This window comes from Artemia franciscana, chromosome 1 (assembly GCF_032884065.1).
Source record: "Artemia franciscana chromosome 1, ASM3288406v1, whole genome shotgun sequence".
In the NCBI taxonomy this organism is placed as follows: Eukaryota; Metazoa; Arthropoda; class Branchiopoda; order Anostraca; family Artemiidae; genus Artemia; species Artemia franciscana.
The window spans coordinates 62,249,523-62,271,290 of NC_088863.1; the positions used below are offsets into that span (position 1 = coordinate 62,249,523).

General features: G+C 35.7%; 1 protein-coding gene across 1 annotated transcript in view; it reads left to right on the forward strand.

Moving 5' to 3' along the window:
* Window positions 1–21,768, forward strand: part of LOC136032498 (meteorin-like protein) — a 61,025-nt gene that overhangs the window by 2,194 nt on the left and 37,063 nt on the right. The window contains exons 2-4 of the mRNA XM_065712810.1: window positions 9,718–9,893; window positions 18,518–18,647; window positions 21,527–21,767. Coding sequence (XP_065568882.1) covers window positions 9,769–9,893; window positions 18,518–18,647; window positions 21,527–21,767 — 496 coding nt within the window. The 5' untranslated portion in view covers window positions 9,718–9,768. The remainder of the gene's footprint in view (window positions 1–9,717; window positions 9,894–18,517; window positions 18,648–21,526; window position 21,768) is intronic.

The window sequence follows — 21,768 nt, forward strand, 5'->3', positions numbered from 1 at the left end:
ATAATTTCGCGTCTTGGCTGTTAAATATTTTTGACGGTCTTTTTCTAAATGAAGGTGTTCTTTATTGTTATCCATTAGGAGGTGTTGGTAAGGACAATGGGATCCCTAGAACAGCTAAATTAGTTCTGCCAGGTATCCTAGTAGACTCGGCAATAAAACTGGCTCATGATCACTTACTCATTGGTGGTCACATGTCTATGGAGAAGACATTAGACCGAGTGAGCCGTACCTTTATATTTGAGAGAATGAACACAAAAGTTCGAAGGTATTGCGAAAACTATAGAGTCAAGTAGTTTTAGGAGAAATAACAGGAAAAGAAGCAATAAGCCTCCAGGCTATTATAGAGAGTACTAAGAGATAAATAGAGTAGGGCTAATATAGAGACTAGTAAGGGATTGATATAGACAGGTAGATAGAGGGAAGGATGTAGATAGAATTCGTGATGATTAATAAGACAGAAGAAACACTTCCTTTCAAATAGGAATAATAGAAAAATAAATCTGGTGAACGAAAGCATTGTAGCGACTTTTCTCAAACGGCGTATTAACTTCATTTTGATATATTATGAATAGTAAAAGAACTGAATAATTTTTGGAAAAAAAAAAATTAAGGCTTTGGTAAAAATCTTCAAGTTAATCTTCATGAAGACAAACACAAGGTTTCTTTTGTTACGTTCAAATATTTTTCTACAAATTTTTTCTACTAGGTGTAGTTATGCGAATTTAATGCGAACTTAGCGTGACAATATAAAGTGCGATGAAAGTTAAAAGTGCCAATTGGAACAATATTTTCTTGCGTCTTATTGTTCAGTTTTAGTATCAGTAGTTTAATTTGTGTGTGTTCTTATTAAGTGTACCTTTGTTTGAGGATCGAAAATCATTTTTAATTTTTTTTGAAAAAAAAAAAAAAATGATTTTGAAAACCTGGGGGAAAATCTGTAAACAGCGGAAGCGGAAAAGCGGCAGTGGGATTTTCCGTGTTTCTGTCAAATATTCATATTCTGGTTAAACTATTAATATTTCAAATTCTAAGTAAACTGATTATTTAGGGATGTCAGTTTCCTGTACCATGTTCCGTGTTTTATAAAATACTAGCTGTTGGGGTGGCGCTTCGCGCCACCCCAACACCTAGTTGGTGGGGGCGCTTCGCGCCCCCCCAAAGCCCCCCCGCGCGCGTAAGTCGTTACGCGCCATATAGTTACGCGCCATTGTAGTTGTGTCCCTATGTCCCACCTGTGAATATAGATATATATATATATATATGTTTTTAACTACGTAAAACTTGCGAATATACAACATTCTTTGCTGTCCCATTGTCTGTGCATATAAATAGATTGTTTACCGACTCTTGAAAATGCAACACATAATGGTCCATGGGAAAACAATCCGTATTCAGATCTATACCTTATGATTCTAATGATTGCCCTTGAGCTTTGTTGATGGTGATTGCTAATCTACCATTCCCTGTGTCGCCATCGTCATTTATATATCCCCTTGTGCCCCCGGCATCCCCTTTGTAGTTTTGTCCCTGTGTCCCGGTCGTCATTTGTGTCCCGGTGTCCCAGTCTGTGATTTCTCTTTGAGTGTCCCGGGCGTCATTTATATTCCATGTGTCCCGGTGTCTCGGTCGTCATTTATATCCCCCTGTGCCCCCCGGCGTCCCCGTTGTAGTTGTGTCCCTGTGTCCCGGTCGTCATTTATATTCCCTGTTTCCCGGTCGTCATTTGTATCCCGGTGTCCCGGTCTGTATATACATTCGTTTTTTAGTTTTGTTTTTCTCCTTTATTTTTGTCCTTTTTTTTTTTTCTTTTTTAGTTTATTTAGATTTTTAGATTTTTTAGTTTTTTTATTAGTTTTTATTTTTTTTTCTTTTTAGTTTTTTTGTAGTTTTTACCTTTTTTTTAGTTTTTTTAGTTTTTTTTACTTATATCCTGGTCGTCATTTATACTCCCTGTGTCCCGGTCGTCATTTGTGTCCCGGTGCTTTGTTGATTGCTAATCGAACATTCCTTTTGTCCCGGTCGCTTTCTCTTTGAGTGTCGTCATTCATATTCCCTATATGCCGGTGTCCCGGTCGTCATTTGTGTCCCGATGTCCCGGTCTGTAATTTCGTCAGTTGAAAACTTATGATGAAATAAATTTTTAATTTTTTCCCTTTTTTTGTTTTTAGTTTTTTTTTATTGGTTTTTACCTTTTTTTAGGTTTTTTAGTTTTTTTCTTTTTTCTTTTTAGTTTTTTTGAAGTTTTTATCTTTTTAGTTTTTTTATTTTTATTTATATTTTTTAGTTTTCTTTTTCTCCTTTATTTTTCAGTTTTTTCCTTTTTTTAGTTTTTTTTCTTTTTTAGTTCTTTTAGTTTTTACCTTTTTTAGTTTTTTTTTTAGTTTTTTTAGTTTTTTAGCTTTTTTTATTTTTTTTTATTAGTTTTTAGTTTATTTTATGGTTTTTTCCTTTTTTTAGTTTTTTATCTTTTTTTATTTTTTTTTTAGTTTTTAAGCTTTTTTAGATTTTTTTATTTTGTTTTCTTTTTTTTTTTTGTAGTTTTTACCTTCTTTAGATTTTTGCTTCTTTTTTAGTTTTTTTTCGTTTTTTCTTTTTAGTTTTTTTGTAGTTTTTATCTTTTTTATTTTTTTGTATTTTTATTCATATTTTTTTAGTTTTCTTTTTCTCTTTTATTTTTCAGTCTTTTTTTTTTTAGTTTTTTACCTTTTTTTAGTTTTTTTAGTTTTTTTAGTTTTTTAGATTTTTTAGTTTTTTTATTAGTTTTTAGTTTTTTTTGTAGTTTTTGCCTTTTTTTAGTTTTTTCAGTTTTTTTTAGTTTTTAGTTTTTTACCTTTTTTTAGTTTTTTTTTAGTTTTTTAGCTTTTTTAGTTTTTTTTTCTTTTTAGTTTTTTTTGTAGTTTTTACCTTTTTTAGTTTTTTTTCTTATTTTGTATTAGTGTGAAATAATTCAGACGTCATATGCGGACAAACATGACGTCACCTGATCCACAGATCCACACACAGACAACTTATTTTTATATATATAGATAAGTTAGAGTTGCAAATTAGCCGAGTCAGTCGAGATTCGGATTCTGTCCTCAACGTTGTATTATATGTATAAATAAACATTTTTATTACACTCTATGAGAGTTAGAGATACTAGATATCCTCCACCGGTCAAACCCTATACTTTAGGCCAACGCTACCGTAATGTTCTAAAGAAGAGAATGCAGAGAGAGAAGAGGAGAAGAAGAGCCTTTACAAAGAAGTCAATTAACTAGAATTTTGCCTGAGCCCTCTTGTGACATTCTAGGACCCCTGGGTCAATCTATGATCTGGTTTCTAGAAAAAAAAAAATTAAAAAAATTCCACATTCTTGAAGATAGGATCTTGAAACTTTAACAGTAGGGTTTTTTGATAGTTTTTTGGAGCAATTCATAAATTATTAACTCAAGGTATTTCAGTTCTGACATACCAGGGACTGAATGATTTGCAAGGGAAACAATATTTCTCTTCATCATGTTGAAAGCTAGAAACTCGCACTTTTCAATGCTGTTAGTGACACTGTGACAATACAAGTCTATCCTGAAAAACGTCCAAGCCAGCTAGAAATCTTCTCTTCATAATATTTGCTTATGGCAAGATTTTTGATCCCATAAACTGACGTGTAATAAGAATTCCAATCATTCATAGTCGGAGAAGAACAAGGTGAGCTTCCATCCATTTGGATTATATTTTGCCATGGTGTCTTATTTCCAGTGAAATGTTGTGAAATAATACAGTATTTTTTCAGCTTAGCTTTATATTTTTGTTTAGTGCTCTGTTTCAACTCAAAAACATTCTCATATTTGGGTCTCCAGATGCTCAGCCACATATTTGTGCATTGCTTTGCGGTCTGAAGCTCAACAGACTTGGACCATCTTGGTTCATCTTTGCCAATCTTTATATTCCTAGTAGGGACTGCTGTTGATTTGGACACTTCCATGTAATGAAAAATCTGATGGTAATAAGTGTAAAGATCAATCTTGGCAGATGTTTCAGGAGGACTGGAGCATAGTAAGTAGAATGGCACTTAATGCAAGAAAGAATAGAGCAGACAGAGGGCATATACAAATCAGTGACACATTTTTTTCAATTCTTCTTATACACCCACCTTCATGTCTTTTGAATGTTAAGGTTTTGTGATGGCTGTAGATGAAAAGATAGTTTAATATGATCACTAATTGGATCATCTGTGTAGACTGTGATGGGGAGACAAGGGAATGTGGTCAATATTTGATATACGTCCACTAGAATGGGTATATGTGAAATCCAAGTACTCTGGCCAAATTTGAAAGAAAGGAGGTAGGCAATAATGTCAGAATGGAAATTGCCTTTAACTGGATTGCAGTTGAAATCGCCAGCCATAACCCATTCACTCCCACTATGCTCAAGAGATTCCATATGTCACCAAAGTGCATCAAATGCTTAAGAAAAATTTGTCAGCAAGATAAAATTATTATAATTAGTAGGCATATATGCATTCATTAACTCAGTACCTACAGCAAAAACAGACAAGTTGCTGTTTATAATTGACAACTTTGCTGATAATTCTTTCTTGTGTATGTTACAAGGCCCCCAGATGGACGCCTTGCCGTTAACTTAGCAGGCTGTATGAAAAGGTCATGCAACTTGGATCTATTTTAAGAAGTTTGCATTCAATCCAGAGAACGTATGTTCCTGAATAAATAACACATTGTACAGTTGAAGGAGACCATCCAGAGCATTTTCTTGTTTGTAGCACCCGTTAATATTCAGTCTTAGAGCTTTTATAGAACTATTCATGAGTAACTCTTATGTCTAAAAATTCTTATAGTCGCTGACATTTTCGGCTAGATTAGAGGTTTCCTTCAATACATGAAATGCATTTGACAAGTCCCTGCTACTGGTGTGAGATCTGGAACATATATCACTTCTGGAACCACTTCTACAGTTTTTAATAAGGTGGTCCAAGCTTTGGCACCTAAAGCATCTCCGTGGGACCTATTGTACTTGACCACTCGGAAAAAAGGATATCCCAATTCAATTCCACTAGAAATTGCCAAGTTCAATGACTGCCTATTCTTGAAGGTCAATTCGTCAGTTTTGGTTTGGGCAAAGCGTGAGGCTTCCTCTATGAGGTCCGGGTTGTGTACTGCCAACAAACTTGTACTGATGTCCATAGAAAACCTTGTATATCGCCAAGTTTTCTTTCTTCTCTAAGTTTACATTTGGTATTGTTTGGGATACCATTCGGTAATTTTGTAGAGAGAGCAGAAGGGGCCTCCTTGCAAAAAGCTTTAGCTTTAACTGTATCACTAAATTTGACTTATAGCTTGTCATTTCTTAAATACTTGACCCCTTGTATCCCATATTCAGATTTCAGATAAATGGCTGCTGTCTGGACAAAGGTTCATACAAGGAGCGTCTTCTGTGATGACAGAGCAAGTTGGAGTCTCTTTTGTTGTAGGTATAGCACTGGCTGTTGATGGAAAAGCTGCCTGGTTGTACACCTGTAGTATACTGTTTTATCGCCGACATAGAGCTTTTGAGATCCAGAATTTCACAAAGTAAAATAGATAAATTTGTTTCTGGAATCTGTGCAACATTCGAAGTGTGAGAGATTACAAAGGTTGGAAGCTGATTTTGTTTCCTGTCACAGTCAGCTCGAATTTCCAATATTTCTGAGATTGCTGAATTTTTTCTTTGGCTTTTTGTAGCTAGAGATACTCGTGCAGGGAATGCTAGTTCAAGGAGTATCATTTTTGCTTCACCTAATGCAGCAATCTCGGAAAAGTCGAGTGTCATTTTTGACATCAAAGCTAAATCCAGCATTCTATTTGCCTGGAGGAAAATCAGAATAGGGTTTAAATGTAGAGCCATTAGAGTAAAGGATACGATAATGGCATCAAAAGATCAGTCAAGGATAAAATATAAACGAAAAGAGAAACTTTAGTATGGTAGATGATTCTGGGGGTAAATAATGTGTGAATGAGATATGGTGTCATTTCAAATTGTAATAAAATGCGAAATGCCTTAGATGAATATTAATTAACTACTGATATCTGCTATAAAACATGTAATAAAACCTGTGAGAAGTGCCGGTGCCCAAAAAGCCTTTCCTCTGCAGTTTAAGGATGAATGTCCGGCCGGTACCGATACAGCTCTTGGGTTTCTTCCCGCTCTCTTCTGCGCAGGCTGTCACAGAATTAGCGACAAAACGGATGATAGTTGAAGAGACTAAAATATCGTGCCTGTTAATGCTACCATATTATTACATTCAATCAAAGCTACCCATAATTAGTCCATGATAATAAGGTCACTTTATATTTTAGTACATAGCAGAGTATTGTAAACTTCTGTCAATCAGTTTGTGGTAACGAATGAATCGCATTTAAATGCTGATTTTGAATGTATAAGTTTTATGAAGTTTAGTTTTACCCATCAAAAGTTACGAGCATGAGAAAATTTGCCTTATTTGATAAAAAAGGGAAAATGCTTCCTAAAAGTCATAATCTTAACGGAAATCACACTATCAGATTCTACGTATCAGAACCCTACTGTAGAAGTTTCAAGCTCCTATCTACAAGAATGTGTAATTTGTATTTTTTGCCAGAAGACAGATCACGGACGCGTGTTTATTTATTTGTTTGTTTTTTTCCCAGGTGTGGTCGTATCGACCCAGTGGTCCTAGAATGTCGCGACAGAGCTCATTTTAACGGAAATTAAAAGTTCTAGTGCCCTTTTTAAGTGACCAAAAAAATTGGAGGGCACCTATGCCCCTCCCACACACATTTTCCTCCGAAGTCAGTGAATCAAAATTTTGAGATAGCCATTCTGTTCAGCTTAGTCAAAAACCTAAAAACTATGTCTTTGAGAACGACATAATCCTCCAAATTCCCCGGGGGAGGGGCTGCAAGTTTGAAAACCTTGACCATTGTTTACATATAGTAATGGTTATTGTGAACTGTTCAGATGTTTTCAGGGGGACTTTTTCGCGTTGGGGTGGGGATGGGTCGGGGAAGGGGGCTACGTGGAAGGATCTTTCCATGGAGTAATTTTTCATGAGGGAAGAGAATTTCCATGAAGGGGGCGCAGGATTTTCTAGCATCATTTAAAAAAATGAGCAAATAAATATTTTTTTTTCAAATGGAAGTAATGAGCAGCATTAAAACTTAAAACGAACATAAAATATTACGTATATAAGGGGGTTTATCTTCTCCACAATACCGTGCTGTGTATGCTAAAGTATTTTTAGTAATTTCAACTATTTATTCTACGTTCTTTGTGATTCAGGGGTCATTTATAAAGATTTAGGACAAAATACAAGCTTTAGTGTAAAGATCGAGGTATTGACGAGGGGGCAAACCCCCTCATGCACGCAAAAAACACACAAATATAGACCTTCGTAAACGTAAAGTTCGAAAACGTTCGTAAAAAAATCTAGTTGCATTTTTAAGTAGCCGAAAATTGGAGGGCAACTAGTCCTCCTCCCCTACCCTTTTTTTATATCAAAATCGTCCGATCAAAGCTATGAGAAAGCCATTTAGCAAAAAAAAAAAAAAAAAAAAAAAATCAATTTGTAAATTTCGTTTTATTTATTCATGTGCGGTGAGCCGAAATCAAAACATGAATAAATTCAAAACCTTCAGAAATTAAATAATTTTTTTTTTTTTAAACTGCAAGTAAAGAGCGACATTAAAGCTTAAAACGAACAGAAATTATTCCGTATATGAAAGGGGTTGTCCCCTCCTCAATGCCTCACTCTTTACGCTGAAGTTTTTGAATTGTTTTAAGAAGTAGAGTTGTGACAAAGAGTCAAACTTTAGCGTAAAGAGCGGAGCGTTGAGGAGGGGACAACCCCTTTCATATATGGAATAATTTCTCTTCATTTTAAGTTTTCATGTCGCTCCTTACTTGCAGTTTAAAAAACTTGTTTTTTATTTAATAATCACTAAATTTAGTAAAGTTCGAGGCACTGAATTAATACGATTTCAAATCAGGTTTTAAAATTCAATAAATCCAAAAAGGTGTTATCACTCTGGAGATTAAACAAAGACCCATATATTTGCACATTATATATTTGCAAATTAGGGAGGTGGTGGTAAAATTCATTTCTGACACAAATGAATGTTAAATTCGGATTCAAAATGTGATTTTGACAATAGGGCTAAGTTTGAACTGCACTCCCTTCTCTTATGTGCAAATATATACCCTGAATTGGTATTTGTATGGGGGGGGGGTAAAGTTCATTTCCGACGCGAATGAATGGTAAATTTGATTCAGGATACCATTCTGACTATTGAGACAAGTTTAGTTTCCTAGCTATCTAATCTGTTAATATAAACGTTACCCCGTTTCGGAATGATTGTTTACAAAAAATGAACTGCTTAATAAATTTGGCTTTCATCTGCTGCATGGGTCTTAAAAAGGGAGTTTAGGATGGTTATATCATCTGCTGCAGCTAACTGACGACATGTTGCCAAAATATTATACCAAGACATATAGAAGCCCGGACCTGCTTGAGTAGGGTGGCAATATGAAATAATAAAGTATTCAAAGAAAGTTAGAACTTCATAGAAGGGAATATAGAGTGATGCTCTAAATAGAATGGGACAAAGGAGAAATGTAGACATCTGTATTGGTCTTAGTGAACTTCTACTATAATGAGCTTTTAGTATTTTAATGTCTACCTGACTGTTGTCTGCTTGACCGCTACTATGAAGTTCATAATATCATTGCAGTGTTTGCAGTTGTTAAACTGCAATATCATTGCAGTTGTTAAACTGCAAACATGCATGCAATCTTTTATTACAAGGCTCTTTCAATATAACCCAGTCATGTTTATTATAGACTAATAAGCTTAAAAAATAGAGGATTCTTGATATGACACACCAAATGTAAAATTTGTGAGAACAAATTTTACATGATTTGTATCACCGGTGGATCCAGATGGAAGAGGGCCCTGCCCCCTTAAAACAAAAACTATGGTGCCTTTTCTCCTTTTTTCACTCTTTAAGAATAAATTTGTAAAATTGGTCAATTATTGATACCTTTTCTCACATTGCCCCCCCCCCCGATCTTCCTCTATATCCGCCCCTGATTTGTATAAGTCATATTAGGGTTCAAAAGTCATCTCTGTATAAGTATACCTGGTCCAAGCTTAATGTGCATCTTTATATGAATGAAATGTAAAAATATGAAAAGTAACTACAAGGTTACCTTTAAAACTAGGCAGGCAAACATCAACACAAGACAGATGATAAGTCTTAAAGACCTCAGGTAAATTTGAAACGTTCACTAAAAATGAGGAAATCATTTAAAAAACCAAGCAGTTTAATGCAGAACAGAATCAAAAACTTCAAAATAAAGATCGTACGAGAAAGCTGCACGCCCCAAATGTGTCAAATTCTAAGTAAAAGTTAAGCCATGTTTGAATGTAATATATGATTTGTATTGAGTGGCAGCCCACATTGTGTGTACTATGTTTACTCACTTGTCCCATTGTCTTTTTAGTTAACTTCTTTAAGGTAAAATTATGGACAAAATAGTTGAAAAATTACCAGCACATCGGGATGAAAAGGGAAAAAATTCCCTTTGAGATTGTGATGGATGATAAGCCTTTGAAATGCAGTTTGTTAAGGCATTTTTCTTCATTATGTTTATTGCAATTCATTTTTCTTCATTTTGTTTATTGTAATTCATTTTTCTTCTTTTCAGTGTTCCTGTGTATGGGAGCATAGAAGGCTTGAGCCTCTTAAAGAGGACAATATGGTTCGATCTAGGCAGAGTTGGACCATTGGATCAATAATATTATCCATTATTCTTATATTTCTTTCACTTTCTGTCTCAGATGTCCATTCCCAGGTTTCAGATACATGCAATTGGTTTGGAAGGTAAGTCTTGAATTGTTTACCTTCTTTAATTTATTTTTGTTATGTGACACAAGAAACATTAATAACTGGAATTTGTTTCTGTACGCAAGAGAGAAAAAGAAATGCTGTCCAAGTTTTAGCCACAGATTTTTGGTATGAAGGATCAACTTAACATATCTATGTAGCTTAACTCAACTTTTCAACTTAACTTTTCTTTCGTATTCGAAACCAGTTGTTCAACACTTCACTAAAATACTGATACCTTCTATAATTTTTTTTCTTGCTTTTCCAGATTTCAGTTTAATACATGACAGCCAGATGCACAGCTGTTCAGTCTGATCCAGTGGCGTAAATTTGGGAGGAGGGGTGTTCTCCTATTTTTTGAGAACACTCTATTTTGGGAATATTTTTGTTGAACAGTTCCTTTGTTTTATTCTCAGTGAGAAAATGTAAAAACGACAATTCCCCCCCCCCCTTAGATTTTGAAAAATAAATTTGCCAAATTCTATGGAATTTCGAAGCTAGCACATGCCATGCTAAGCTTAAACTGGGGAAATTAGGTTTTAAGCTAAATTTTACTAAATCTCAATTTCTGATTTTTATAATTTAGATACTTTTTGCGTAACCAAGCTGAACTTGTTGCTGCATTCGGGAAGGGTTTACTATGTTGCTTAGTTGCAAATGGTCAACAACTCGTGCAAGATTTCCAAAATACCTGCCATATTGTGCAAGGCCATATCCAGGGCTGGCTGGGTTTGAAATCCCTAGCCCGAGATTTTTGTTTGACTTGGTAAAAAAGCAAAAAAACGTAGTATATACAATTTTTTTTTTAATTTCTTTTTACCCCCCCCCCCCTCTAAAGAAATTAGATACACCCTTGATATTATGTCTTGTCCATGTCGCTTGTCCAAAAATGGCTAGATGTTCATCTCGTATTGATGCAGTAGCCTATTCTTTATGGCGTCAGACAATCTGTCCTAATGTAAATCTGAATGTAAAAAATGCGTGTAGGTTAAAGCTTACGCAACCCCTTTAGGTTTTTCAAACATTTGACGCTCAATATTATTGTGTGGGAGATTAATCCACACCTTGGGGCTCGCAGTCGTTATCAGTTATAGGCAATCGTTTCTCAAATATGATAAAAAAATATTATGGAGAAGGTTTGGACTGAAAAAAAAAAAAAAAACGTTTATGGTTTTACCTTGTTTCAGTTTCTAAATGCTCCTTGTGGTATTTTAAACCATATACCTAAGAAAACCCATGAATATGTATGTTTTAGCTTAGTTCGTTCTCCAATGTGTTTGATAAGTCGAGAATATGTAAAGGATTTGCATATTCTCTTGTGAAGAGTCTTGAACCTTTGAAATGTGAATATTTTTACAATATCTTGTAAAAGATATTGCAAGATAGCGTGAACAGCATCGAATATGAAGCCACTGTAGTTTGCCCCCTTCCTTTGCCATCAAATAATTTTTGTTTCTAATTCCTCATGGTGGGGAGCTTTTGCTATAGAAATGTCGGTAAGTCCATTGGATTTAATGATAGACTCTCCTGTTTCCTATGCGGCATTTTTTCCTTCAAATTTCTGTCAAAATTAAATGTGTCTAAACTTGCTTTTTTTCATCCAACAGTTCGTGGCAAGGAACTGTAAGCAAGGATTAATTCGCCCCAATAGTAAGCGAAACCAGAAAAAAACGGACTTTTTATAATACTAGATACATAAAAAGAATTCGCCTTTCTATGCGGATTCCAAATATATGAAATTTTTTAGTTTAGTATTACCCATCAAAATGTACGAGCCTGATAAACAATTTCCTGGAAAGGGGGGGGGCACCTTTTAAAAGTCGAGTGTACTTAATGAATATCACATGGTCAAATTCAGCATATCAGCAAGTTGTATTGTAGATAATCAAAAAAGAAAGATCATGGATCTTTCCAACAAGGAAGATCATGGATGCGTTCTTTTTCTCAGGGATGATCATATCGAACCAATGGACCTAGGAGTTCAGGATTGGGCTCATTCGAAAGACCAAAAACATTGGATGGCAACTAGCTCACCGCTCTCCTACACTCCTTTTCCCCAAAACCATCCAGTCAAAATTTTGAGATACCCTATTGGGCTCAGCGGTTTTGAAAGGGATTAAAATAATCTAACCTGGCATGATTTTAAAAACGGTTAGAAATTAAATATAAAAACAAATTTTTTTTCAACTGAAAGTTAGGAGCCATGTTAAAAATTTAAATGATCAGTAGTTATTCCATATATGAGAGGGGACGCCCCTTCCTCAACCCTTTTTCTTTACGCAAAAGTTTGACTTTCCATCGAGTCCCTTTCATACATGGAATAGTTTCTGTTCGTTTTAGGCTTTAATGTTGCAGCTTACTTTCAGTTGGGAAACTTTTTTATGTATTAAAACCAAGACTCGAAGGAGATGACCCACTGTTTATATTTTTTTTTTTGTTCTTCTTCTCTGTGGTGCTACGCTTGGTCTTAAAAAAAAAAAAAAAAAAAAAAAAAAAAAAAAAAAAAAAAAAAAAAAAAAAAACCAGTAATATATTGCATTTTATGAAAATAATGCATTGGATTTTGCAAGGGACGGTCCTTTGTCTGGCGTTGACCTAGGTCTACGACTGTGCTCTGGGTTTTTTTTTTTTTTTGTGGGAAATGTCCACTGTATGTAGCCTATAGTAGTGAACTTGTCTAAGGCGTTTGCACTACAAACTCAGATAATCACTTCTTTTACATTTTATCTGATAGGCCGAGGCGGCTTGAGACGTGAAACTGGTGTTATTTCAGCATGCTTATCTAAAGGTTTAACAGAGGTTTAAATACTACTGGTTTGTCTTTATATCTACAACATTGAATTTTGTAAATAGAAAACACACAAGGAAGCAAGTTTATTTGTTCTTGTTAGTTCCCTTTGTAGACAATTCAGTCGGCTTTGCTTTGAGATTTGAGTTGAAAGTCCTAAGGCTGATTACTTTTGGCGTCGACTTGTTCGATAAGACTTTTAGCTGATTAATGATCCAATCTGGTTTCTAAGTTAAAAATTTTACTAGCTGTTAGCTGCACGCGTCCATCTGGCCACTATTTTCTTGCATAATTCAAGGCGCTTTACCCTCTGGCTGATGGTTGCTTATACGGAGCTCAGCTGAATTTAATGCTTATTGACACCAAGAATCTGCAAAGTCAGTAGAATCGGGATGGTTACTGCGCTTTAGTTTGGCTACTATCATTTCGAGAGTGTATACGTTTCTTGGAACAGGCGCGTACGTAATGAAGGGGCATTGCCCTTTCGTAGTCTCGAAATTTTTGCGATTTTAATGGTTATCTCCTTAAATCATAATGTGTGGCGTTTAGCAAAAAGGGCCTAAGTTCACTTTTCGTAATTTTACAGGAGCGCAATGCAAAAATCTTTCATACAAATCAAAATTTAAGAAACTTGAAAATTTAAAGACTGATTCCCTGCTAACTTTTCGATCAAATTTTGCTGAAAATGTGCGAATTGTTGAATTGTCCGATGCTTACAAGAAAATGGACTTTTGCTTTTCTTATACGCCCTTTTGGAACTCCGATACTTCCCATGAATCCTGTTACGAATTAGAAATCTCTGCCTCGGCTATACAGCTTTTGGATAAAGACCAATTTGAGGAATATTTTAGAAAAAAATGTGACAAATGCCCGCCGTGTTTTGCAGGACTATAAATACTCAAAATATTTATAAAGATAAAAGCCCAAAATGAAAAAATCAAAAACCGTCTTTTTTTTCTTTTTTTTTTTTGGCTTTCACCAACAGTTGTTTTGTAAAGCTCTCGGATAATTGTTGAAATCTATGGAGATAACTTAAAAAAAAAGAAAAGTGATTAAAGCCGATTGTAAGTCGCAAAACATTTCCGTGGGTCTTACAGTGCTGCTCAGCGATTACAGATCGTTTGGGACATGACTATATAAACGCTCAACATATTTAAGAATAAATAGCTAAAAGTACAATATAAACCATCCGTTTTTTTTTTACCACGGATTATAGGTAAAATCTCCGACAATTGTTGGCTTCTTTGGTGATCAATAAAAAAAAAAAAAAAAAAAAAAAAAAAAAAAAAAAAAAAAACAACTAAAAATGATTAAATCTGAGGTAAGTAGGCTGCTGTTAAGTAGTTATCTGGCCTTCATTCATTTCACCCTACTTTGAGTCTCATGCATGGCAAGAGCAGAATCCCTTGGAAAATGTAATTTCTGATCCGATTCTTATTCGAATCATCTATTGCATATGCTCCAGTTAAATACGATAAGGGTTGGTTAATATTTCATTACAAACAGGATGATTGGATCATTCAACCGTGAGAAAATTGTAGCATCTCATAAAGGCTAAGAGCCAGGGAATGCATTATTAAAAAGATTCTCAATGCCTGGATGCAATGCTGTATCCAGGGATGGGGCTAGGGGTTTGGACCCCCCCCTCCTCTGAAAGTTTTGTCCGATTAAAAAAAACGTAACAAATATACATATAAACAAATTTTTGACAAGTTTTTAATTTATTGACCCCCCTCCAAATAACAATCCTGGATACGGCCCTGCCTTAATGGGTTGCATTTTTTACTTATTTTTTTACTTAGTTATCAGAGGGTGGCTCCAGGAACGAATATTATGCAGAGCAGGTCTTGCTTCCTCTCCCGAAATCTAAAGGTTTTAACTATCTCTGTATGTGACACTGCAGTATCTCAAATGTGGTCTTGGTCTAAATGTCATGAATATCGAAGTTTGCGTGAACATTTTTAGTGTTGAAGATCTTTTGGGTTTAATCTAAGGAGAACCAATTCTTCAAGGATGCTTCAGTTAATCATATTTTGGACACTGCAGTATCCGAAATGTGTTCTTGCCTATTTGTCATAAATATTGAAGTTTGCATGAACATTTTTAATGTTGAAGATCTCTTGGGTGTATTCTAGGAAGAACCAATTCTTCAGGAAAGTTTCAGTGGAACCTATTCTGGACACTGCAGTATCTTTAATGTGTTCTTGCGTATTTGTCGTAAATATTGAAGTTCGTATGTAACATTTTTATGGCACTTGGTATTAACCAAGTGACATATAGCAATCGCAAATTCTGTCGGTCTGTCGGTCCCGGTTTTGCTACTTTAGCACTTCCAGGTAAGCTAGGACGATGAAATTTGGCAGGCGTATTGGAAAAAACTGAGAGTGGAGGGATCGGGATGAAACTTGGTGGGAAAATTAGCACAAGTCCTAGATACATGATTCACATAACTGGAACGGATCCGCTCTCTTTGGGGTAGTTTTAGTTTTGAAGGTCTCTTAGGTTTATTTTAGGGAGAACCAATTCTTGAGGGAAGCTTCAGTGAAAATTTTTTGGACACTGCAGCATCTGAGATCTGTTCTTGCCTATATCCATCCATATTTGTCTAAATTTGGCGGACATCTTGATTTTCATAATTTAGAGGATGGGTGCGAACCCTCTTTTAGCCTAGAAATGTTAACCCGCTAGATATGAATTTAAAGGTTTTAATGTTTGTCAAACATTTTATCTTCTTTTTTACATTGATTATGCAAGCTGTCTTCGTGGGAATATGGTTCTTTTCACTATATGTCATCACAAACTTGAGTTTAATGTTCACAGATGTGTTTCTGCTTACCTAGTGGATGGGAAAATAAAAAAAAGAGGGTTGTTTGGAATTTTAGAGATGGATGCGAGATGATGTAAGCTTTTGTCTCCAGTTGATAAGTTTTTATGTATTAATGTGGCGTCAATAGTGGTTGAAGATACTCATGGTTTGTTGACATTTAGCGTGGAAATGAGCCGGTTCTGTTTTTCTTGTAAACGATCCTAGATGCAGACTTTACGGAGAAGATAAGAAAAAGAGTTGCGTCACCGCGACGTAAGAACCTTTCATATTAGTTTAATTGGCTGACTTTCAATTCCCATTCATGCGTATGGAACCGGGCCTTTAAAAATTATTTCTATATTTTTACCTTTGTCTGCTAGTTTTCAGTTTATGGAAATTTCCTGTCAAATGTAAAAAGCCTGAATCTTGATTTTGTTAATTATATACGGTGTTTGTAAAAGTTTTTATGTTTTATGTCTGCACAGAGATTAATGGCATATAGGTTAGGAAGAAGAAATATGTAGGGGAGACTGGGGTAATGGCGTTCACCTAAGGTAAAATGAGAATAAAAAATAGCATAAACATAAAATTCAAACAAAATAATGTTAAATCGCTGACATAGTACACTTTACCTATTGTATACTTAAATTGAGCCTTAGACAAGCTTACCTATTGGTATTTTGAATGATTTTGCAAAATCAGCTTTGACCGGTATTACCCCCTATCATAGGGTAATGGCAGTCGCTAAGGTCATGTTCTACTAAATGGCTGTGAATTAAGAAATATGAGAAATTTCAAAGACACAAACATGTTAAATTTAAATCGTTATATTTTTATTGTTACATAATTCCGTATTTAGGAAATTACAAAAATGTAATTGAAAGCATGGACATAATTAGAAGCCAAACACTTGAAAAAATATCTTTCCATACAAAAAATGGCTCACAAAATTTAAGCGCCAATATATTTAACTCATGAGCCTTAAGAACTTTAAGTCAATTTCACTTTCTGGAGCACATGTCACATAAACACGCGTCAGGAGTGTCCCATCCAGAACATTCTTGATGTGCCCATAATGCACAAGAGGTGGACCGATACCATACCTCTCCGTCCTTCTATGTGTCTTCGCAATAGAAATAAATTTTTTTACCCTTTTTCTCAAACAAAGCTCACTTTTTTATTCGTCTTCACAAACGTTTTCCTCATCAATCGATTCGCTCTCTTTATTTTTCTTAAAGCAGGATTTTCATCGGTGTTGAAGTCAAGATCTGAGAATGTTGCTTTTGTCTCGCTCCTTTTCTTGGTTCATCAGCCCAACTACTGCATCCAGGTAGAGGAGAAATCTCTTGTATAGACACATCAATTTCTGTGTTAGGCTGAATATAAACTTTTTCAAGTTAGGCCGAGGATTCTAAGTTTTGTTCAGTCACACAACTGTAATGTTTTTGCTCCTATCCCAAATTGTAATAAGACCCACACGCTTTTGGCCCCATTCTGCCAGTATTAGACCAGGGTCATGCACAGTACTTCCTCTTTATTAAACCCCATGGCTCTTCCGATGCCCGTGGCTTCGGGTTTGCGCACACTAATTTTGTTTCTGTCCATGAACCCCTACATCCAATCCAGGCCTGCCATTTTTGTTTCTTGATCGAATCTATGACTTAACTGGTTTTTTCTGCATATTGAAATGCAATTTTCCTTAATTTTAGTGCAGTGATGCTGTAGAAAACCTTCGACAAAGTTTTTACGGGGTCAGCTAGAGCTGCTTCGTGTGGAGGGAAGACACACTCCCTGCCTAAGCTTGGATCAGAATCAATCCCACTCTTCATTCGTTCTTGCAACGGGCTGAATGGTATTTTGAACTGATCTGCAGCTTTGCGAATCGATAATCCTCTAGTATTGGCTGTTTTTGCTTTCCTTAAGTCCTCTGCAGTCCATTTATCTTTATATGTTTTCTATATTTATTTTCTCGGTCTCTGAAATATAGAAAAAAAAATATATGAAAAATATTGGCACTAATGGGGCAATGCCGGTCGCGACTGCTGTTACCCCAAGTGTGGTGACCACCATTACCCCAACCGCATGGTCATTATTTTATCGGCTAAAAATGAAAATATAAGTGCTTAAACCTTAATAAAATGCTACAAGATACAACAATATGGCTTACCTTGTTATTGCGAGATAAGTCTCGTTTCGTGAAATGTAAACAGAAAGAGATGATAGTGGATTAAACTATTGTCTGTGTTATAAGGTGATACGTAAAAACAGTCCTTCTTGCACAACAGGCAAACTAAAACTGGCAAGATGGCGAGCGCTCCACTAGTACTTCCATAAACTTTCTTGAGATGGCAGATACTATCGGTATGAATCTGCGTTATCGACTTTACGAGAAATCATGGTGACCGGCATTACCCACTGGCCGCCATTACCCCAGTCTCCCCTACACTAATTTTGCAGCTTGAGGCTAAACTTTAGATTTGCAAGGTTTTTAAGTTTAATTTCCTTATCTGCTCATGTTTAAAGCAAATCCACAATCATTTGGAAGTTATTCAATACTTTACTTTGGTTCATTTCTTTTATTATCAATGTGTTAAATTTATAGGTCAATTGACCACCAATGCTTGCTTTTTCTCATTTGTTGGAACTGAGAAATATTTTTCGGCAACAAAGGATTCCTTATGATCGATAAAAGCAATATGTATTTGTCGATCTTTCAAATCCTCGGTGTTAGAAAACATTAGATTAAGCAACAAAGATAAATTGCCTATTTGGTCATTAATGTACATTTAACTGCAACCAGCAGCTAAATAAGGTGGTGAGAAATTGCGAAATCCGTGCTATGAATGGATAGTGGCTAGAAAAGTTCTCTATTTCTGGCCCGCATTTCTGAAAATTTGTTAGATCCTTCCCAAAATCGAATTGGGTCATCTAGTATTGAGATATGTATATGACACATCTCACAGTTTCCATTTGTTTAGTTTACTCGCTGTTAGATCACTTTAAATAATTCTTTGATTTATCTTTTAGTGGTTCGAAAATTGGCAATGAAGTTCGAAGCTTATATTTTAAATGTAGCCAAGGCACAATAGCTTGGAGACGACCGAAGGGGACTATTCGAGTGCACTTGAAAATTGGCAATGGCTCCAAGGATTTTAAGGTAAATATCTGCTTAAAAAATCCTCCTTTTTGCAATAAGCTTTGAATGGGTAGGGAGGGGTGAATCGAAGATAAATACCTCTAACAATTCGGTAGTCGTAACCAATTGAACTATCAGGATTCTTATATAAAAAGCATAGGAGAAATTATCATCCCCGAGAATTATATTTTTTTTTTGAGGGGGTGCTGTAGGGAGTCTTCGAGGGGGTTAGATATATAATTTTATTCGAGTAAAAATGCCGAGATTTTTCCGCGCCTTAGCATGTTTTCATCTTTTGTTTTAAGACTTAGGACTAGAAGTTCTATTAGAAAATTTGGTACTTGTTTATTGTACGTGCAAACACGAAGTGAAGTAAAGTTAGGTTAATCCTAATGAAAAGTAACAAAATATGATGGAAATATAATACTTTAGACAAAAATTTGGGCTATATGTATGCACATTAGGGGGGGAGTATAGTGGGTATTTTCGATGAAAATACCCCAACAAAAGGTTTTTTGCAAAATATAGGCACTTGAAAAACTAGGGGGATACAGACCCGCCACAACCTCCGATAGTGATATTTAAAGGCAAAGCTCTAGGTCATATCAGTGTGCTTTTGTGGATTTATTGCTGAAAAGAGCATTAAAGGGCAAAATCGAGCAGTGATAGAGCTTTGTGATCATGTGATCATTGTGATCTTTGTGATCATATCTTATTGTTATGAAATTCCAGCACGTAATAAACGGATGACTGGGAACACAGAACATTATAAAACAAATACTATTTTGGAGCACATGTTTGGTAGTGTAGCGGTTAGAACAATTTTATTAATATCTATTATCTCAAGCGTCTCAGATTCGGGAGCCGGCGCTCCCCCCAATTGTGGAAAGCTAAAACTCTTAATTTCTGAGGTAATGGACACCTTCCGAAAATTCTGCGACCAAGAGGTGGAGTTGGGTATGAGGACGGGGCAATTCCCCTCCTATACGGAATAAATTCTGACCAATTTCGGGTTTAACATTACTCTTTACTTCCATAATAACAGCGTAGACCAGAAATATTTCCAGAAATCCAGAGGTATTTATATTTTTGATGCATTGGTACCCCCTCCTTTCTTTTAAAAAATACGCCCCCCCTAAAGATCCATGGATACGACATTTGGGATTCAATATCAATTTCCACCCCCACCCTCCCATTGTCTCTCCTTTAGAACAAATGCTCTGTTTCAAACAGTTCGTGGTAACGAACTGTAGTAAGGAGCGACCCGGCTCAATAGTAACCAGAACTTAAAAAAATGGAACTTTTATACTAATAACTACATCAAAAGAATCGTATTTTAATGCTGGTTTTAAATATATAAGTTTGATCAAGTTTAGTCTTACCCATCAAAAGTTACGAGCCTGAGAAATTTGCTTCATTTTAGAAAATAGGGGGAAACACCCCCTAAAAGTCATACAATCTTAACGAAAATCGCACCATCAGATTCAGTGTATCAGAGAACCTTGTTTCAGAAGTTCCAAGCTCCTATCTACAAAAATGTGGAATTTTGTATTTTTTTGCTAGAAGACAGATCACGGATGCGTGTTTATTTGTTTGTTTTTTTTTTGTTTTTTTTTTCAGGGGTGATCGTATCGACCCAGTGGTCCTAGAATCTTGCGAGAGGGCTCATTCTAACGGAGATGAAAAGTTCTAGTGCCCTATTTAAGTGACCAAAAAAATTGGAGGGCACCTAGGCCCCCTCCCACGCTAACTATTTTCCCAAAGTCACCGGATCAAAATTCTGAGATAGCCATTTTATTCAGCGTTGTCGAAAAACCTTATAACTATGTCTTTGGGGACGACTTACTCCCCCACAGTCCCCGTGGAAGGGGCTACAAGTTACAAACTTAGAACCACTGCTTACATATAGTAATGGTTATTTGGAAGTGTACAGACGTTTACAGGGGGATTTTTAGGCTGGGTGGGGTTGAGAAGAGGGGGATATGCTGGGGGAACTTTCCTTGGAGGAATTTGTCATGGGGGAATAAAATTTTCATGAAGGGAACGCAGGATTTTCTAGCATTATTTAAAACAATGAAAAATAAATATGAATCAACTGAAAATAAAGGAGAAGCATTAAAACTTAAAACAAACAGAAATTATTACGCATATGCAGGGCTTACCTCCTCCTAATACCCCGCTCTTTACGCTAAAGTATTTCTAGCAATGTCAACTATTTATTCTACGGCTTTCGTGATTTAGGGGTCATTCTCAAGAATTCGGGACAAAATTTAAGCTTTAGTGTAAAGAGCAAGGTAATGACGAGGGGGGTGAACCCCCTCATATACGTAATAAAAACATGAGAATACAGAAGCTCGTTACGTAAGCTAATTTGTAAGTTACGTACATATTTTACTAATAAAAACAGTCGTACAAAATTAAAAGTTCTAGTTGCCTTTTTAAGTAACCAAAAATCGGAGGGCAACTAGGCCTCCTCCCTCGCTCCGTTTTTTCAAAATCATTCGGTCAAAACTATGAGAAAGCCATCTAGCCAAAAAAATAAATATGTAAATTTCATGTTAATTATTCATCTGCGGAGAGCCAAAATCAAAACATGCATTTATTCAAAAACGTTCAGAAATTAAATAAAGAAAAAACAAGTTTTTTTTAACGGAAAGTAAGGAGCGGCATTAAAACTTGAAACGAACAGAAATTACTTCGTATATTAAAGGGACTGCTTCCTCATCAACGCCCCGCTCTTTACGCTAAAGTTTTTTACTGTTTCAAAAAGTAGAGTTAAGAAAAAGAGTCAATAAGAGGGGATCTGACCCCTCTTTATCCCTATGCATGTGCCTACATTGGACTGCAATTGCTCACTACGTTGAGGAGGATATATCATTTTATGTTTGTTTTCCTTTCAGGGATGTTTGAAGGTTATTGGCCCTATTGGTAACATTCAGATATTTTTAGAAAGCTCAAAGAAGCTTTTACCACTGATAAATAAGGAGAATGGTCGAAAAATTCATTGTTTTGCCAGTAATAGTGGATCAGCTGCTGTCTATATTGAAGCAGGTCCAACTCAGTCAAGTGTTTCGACGTTAAACGTTCAGTATGATTTGCAAGCGGTCAGGCGGGGTTTCAATTCTCTAGACCTCTGGGAAGG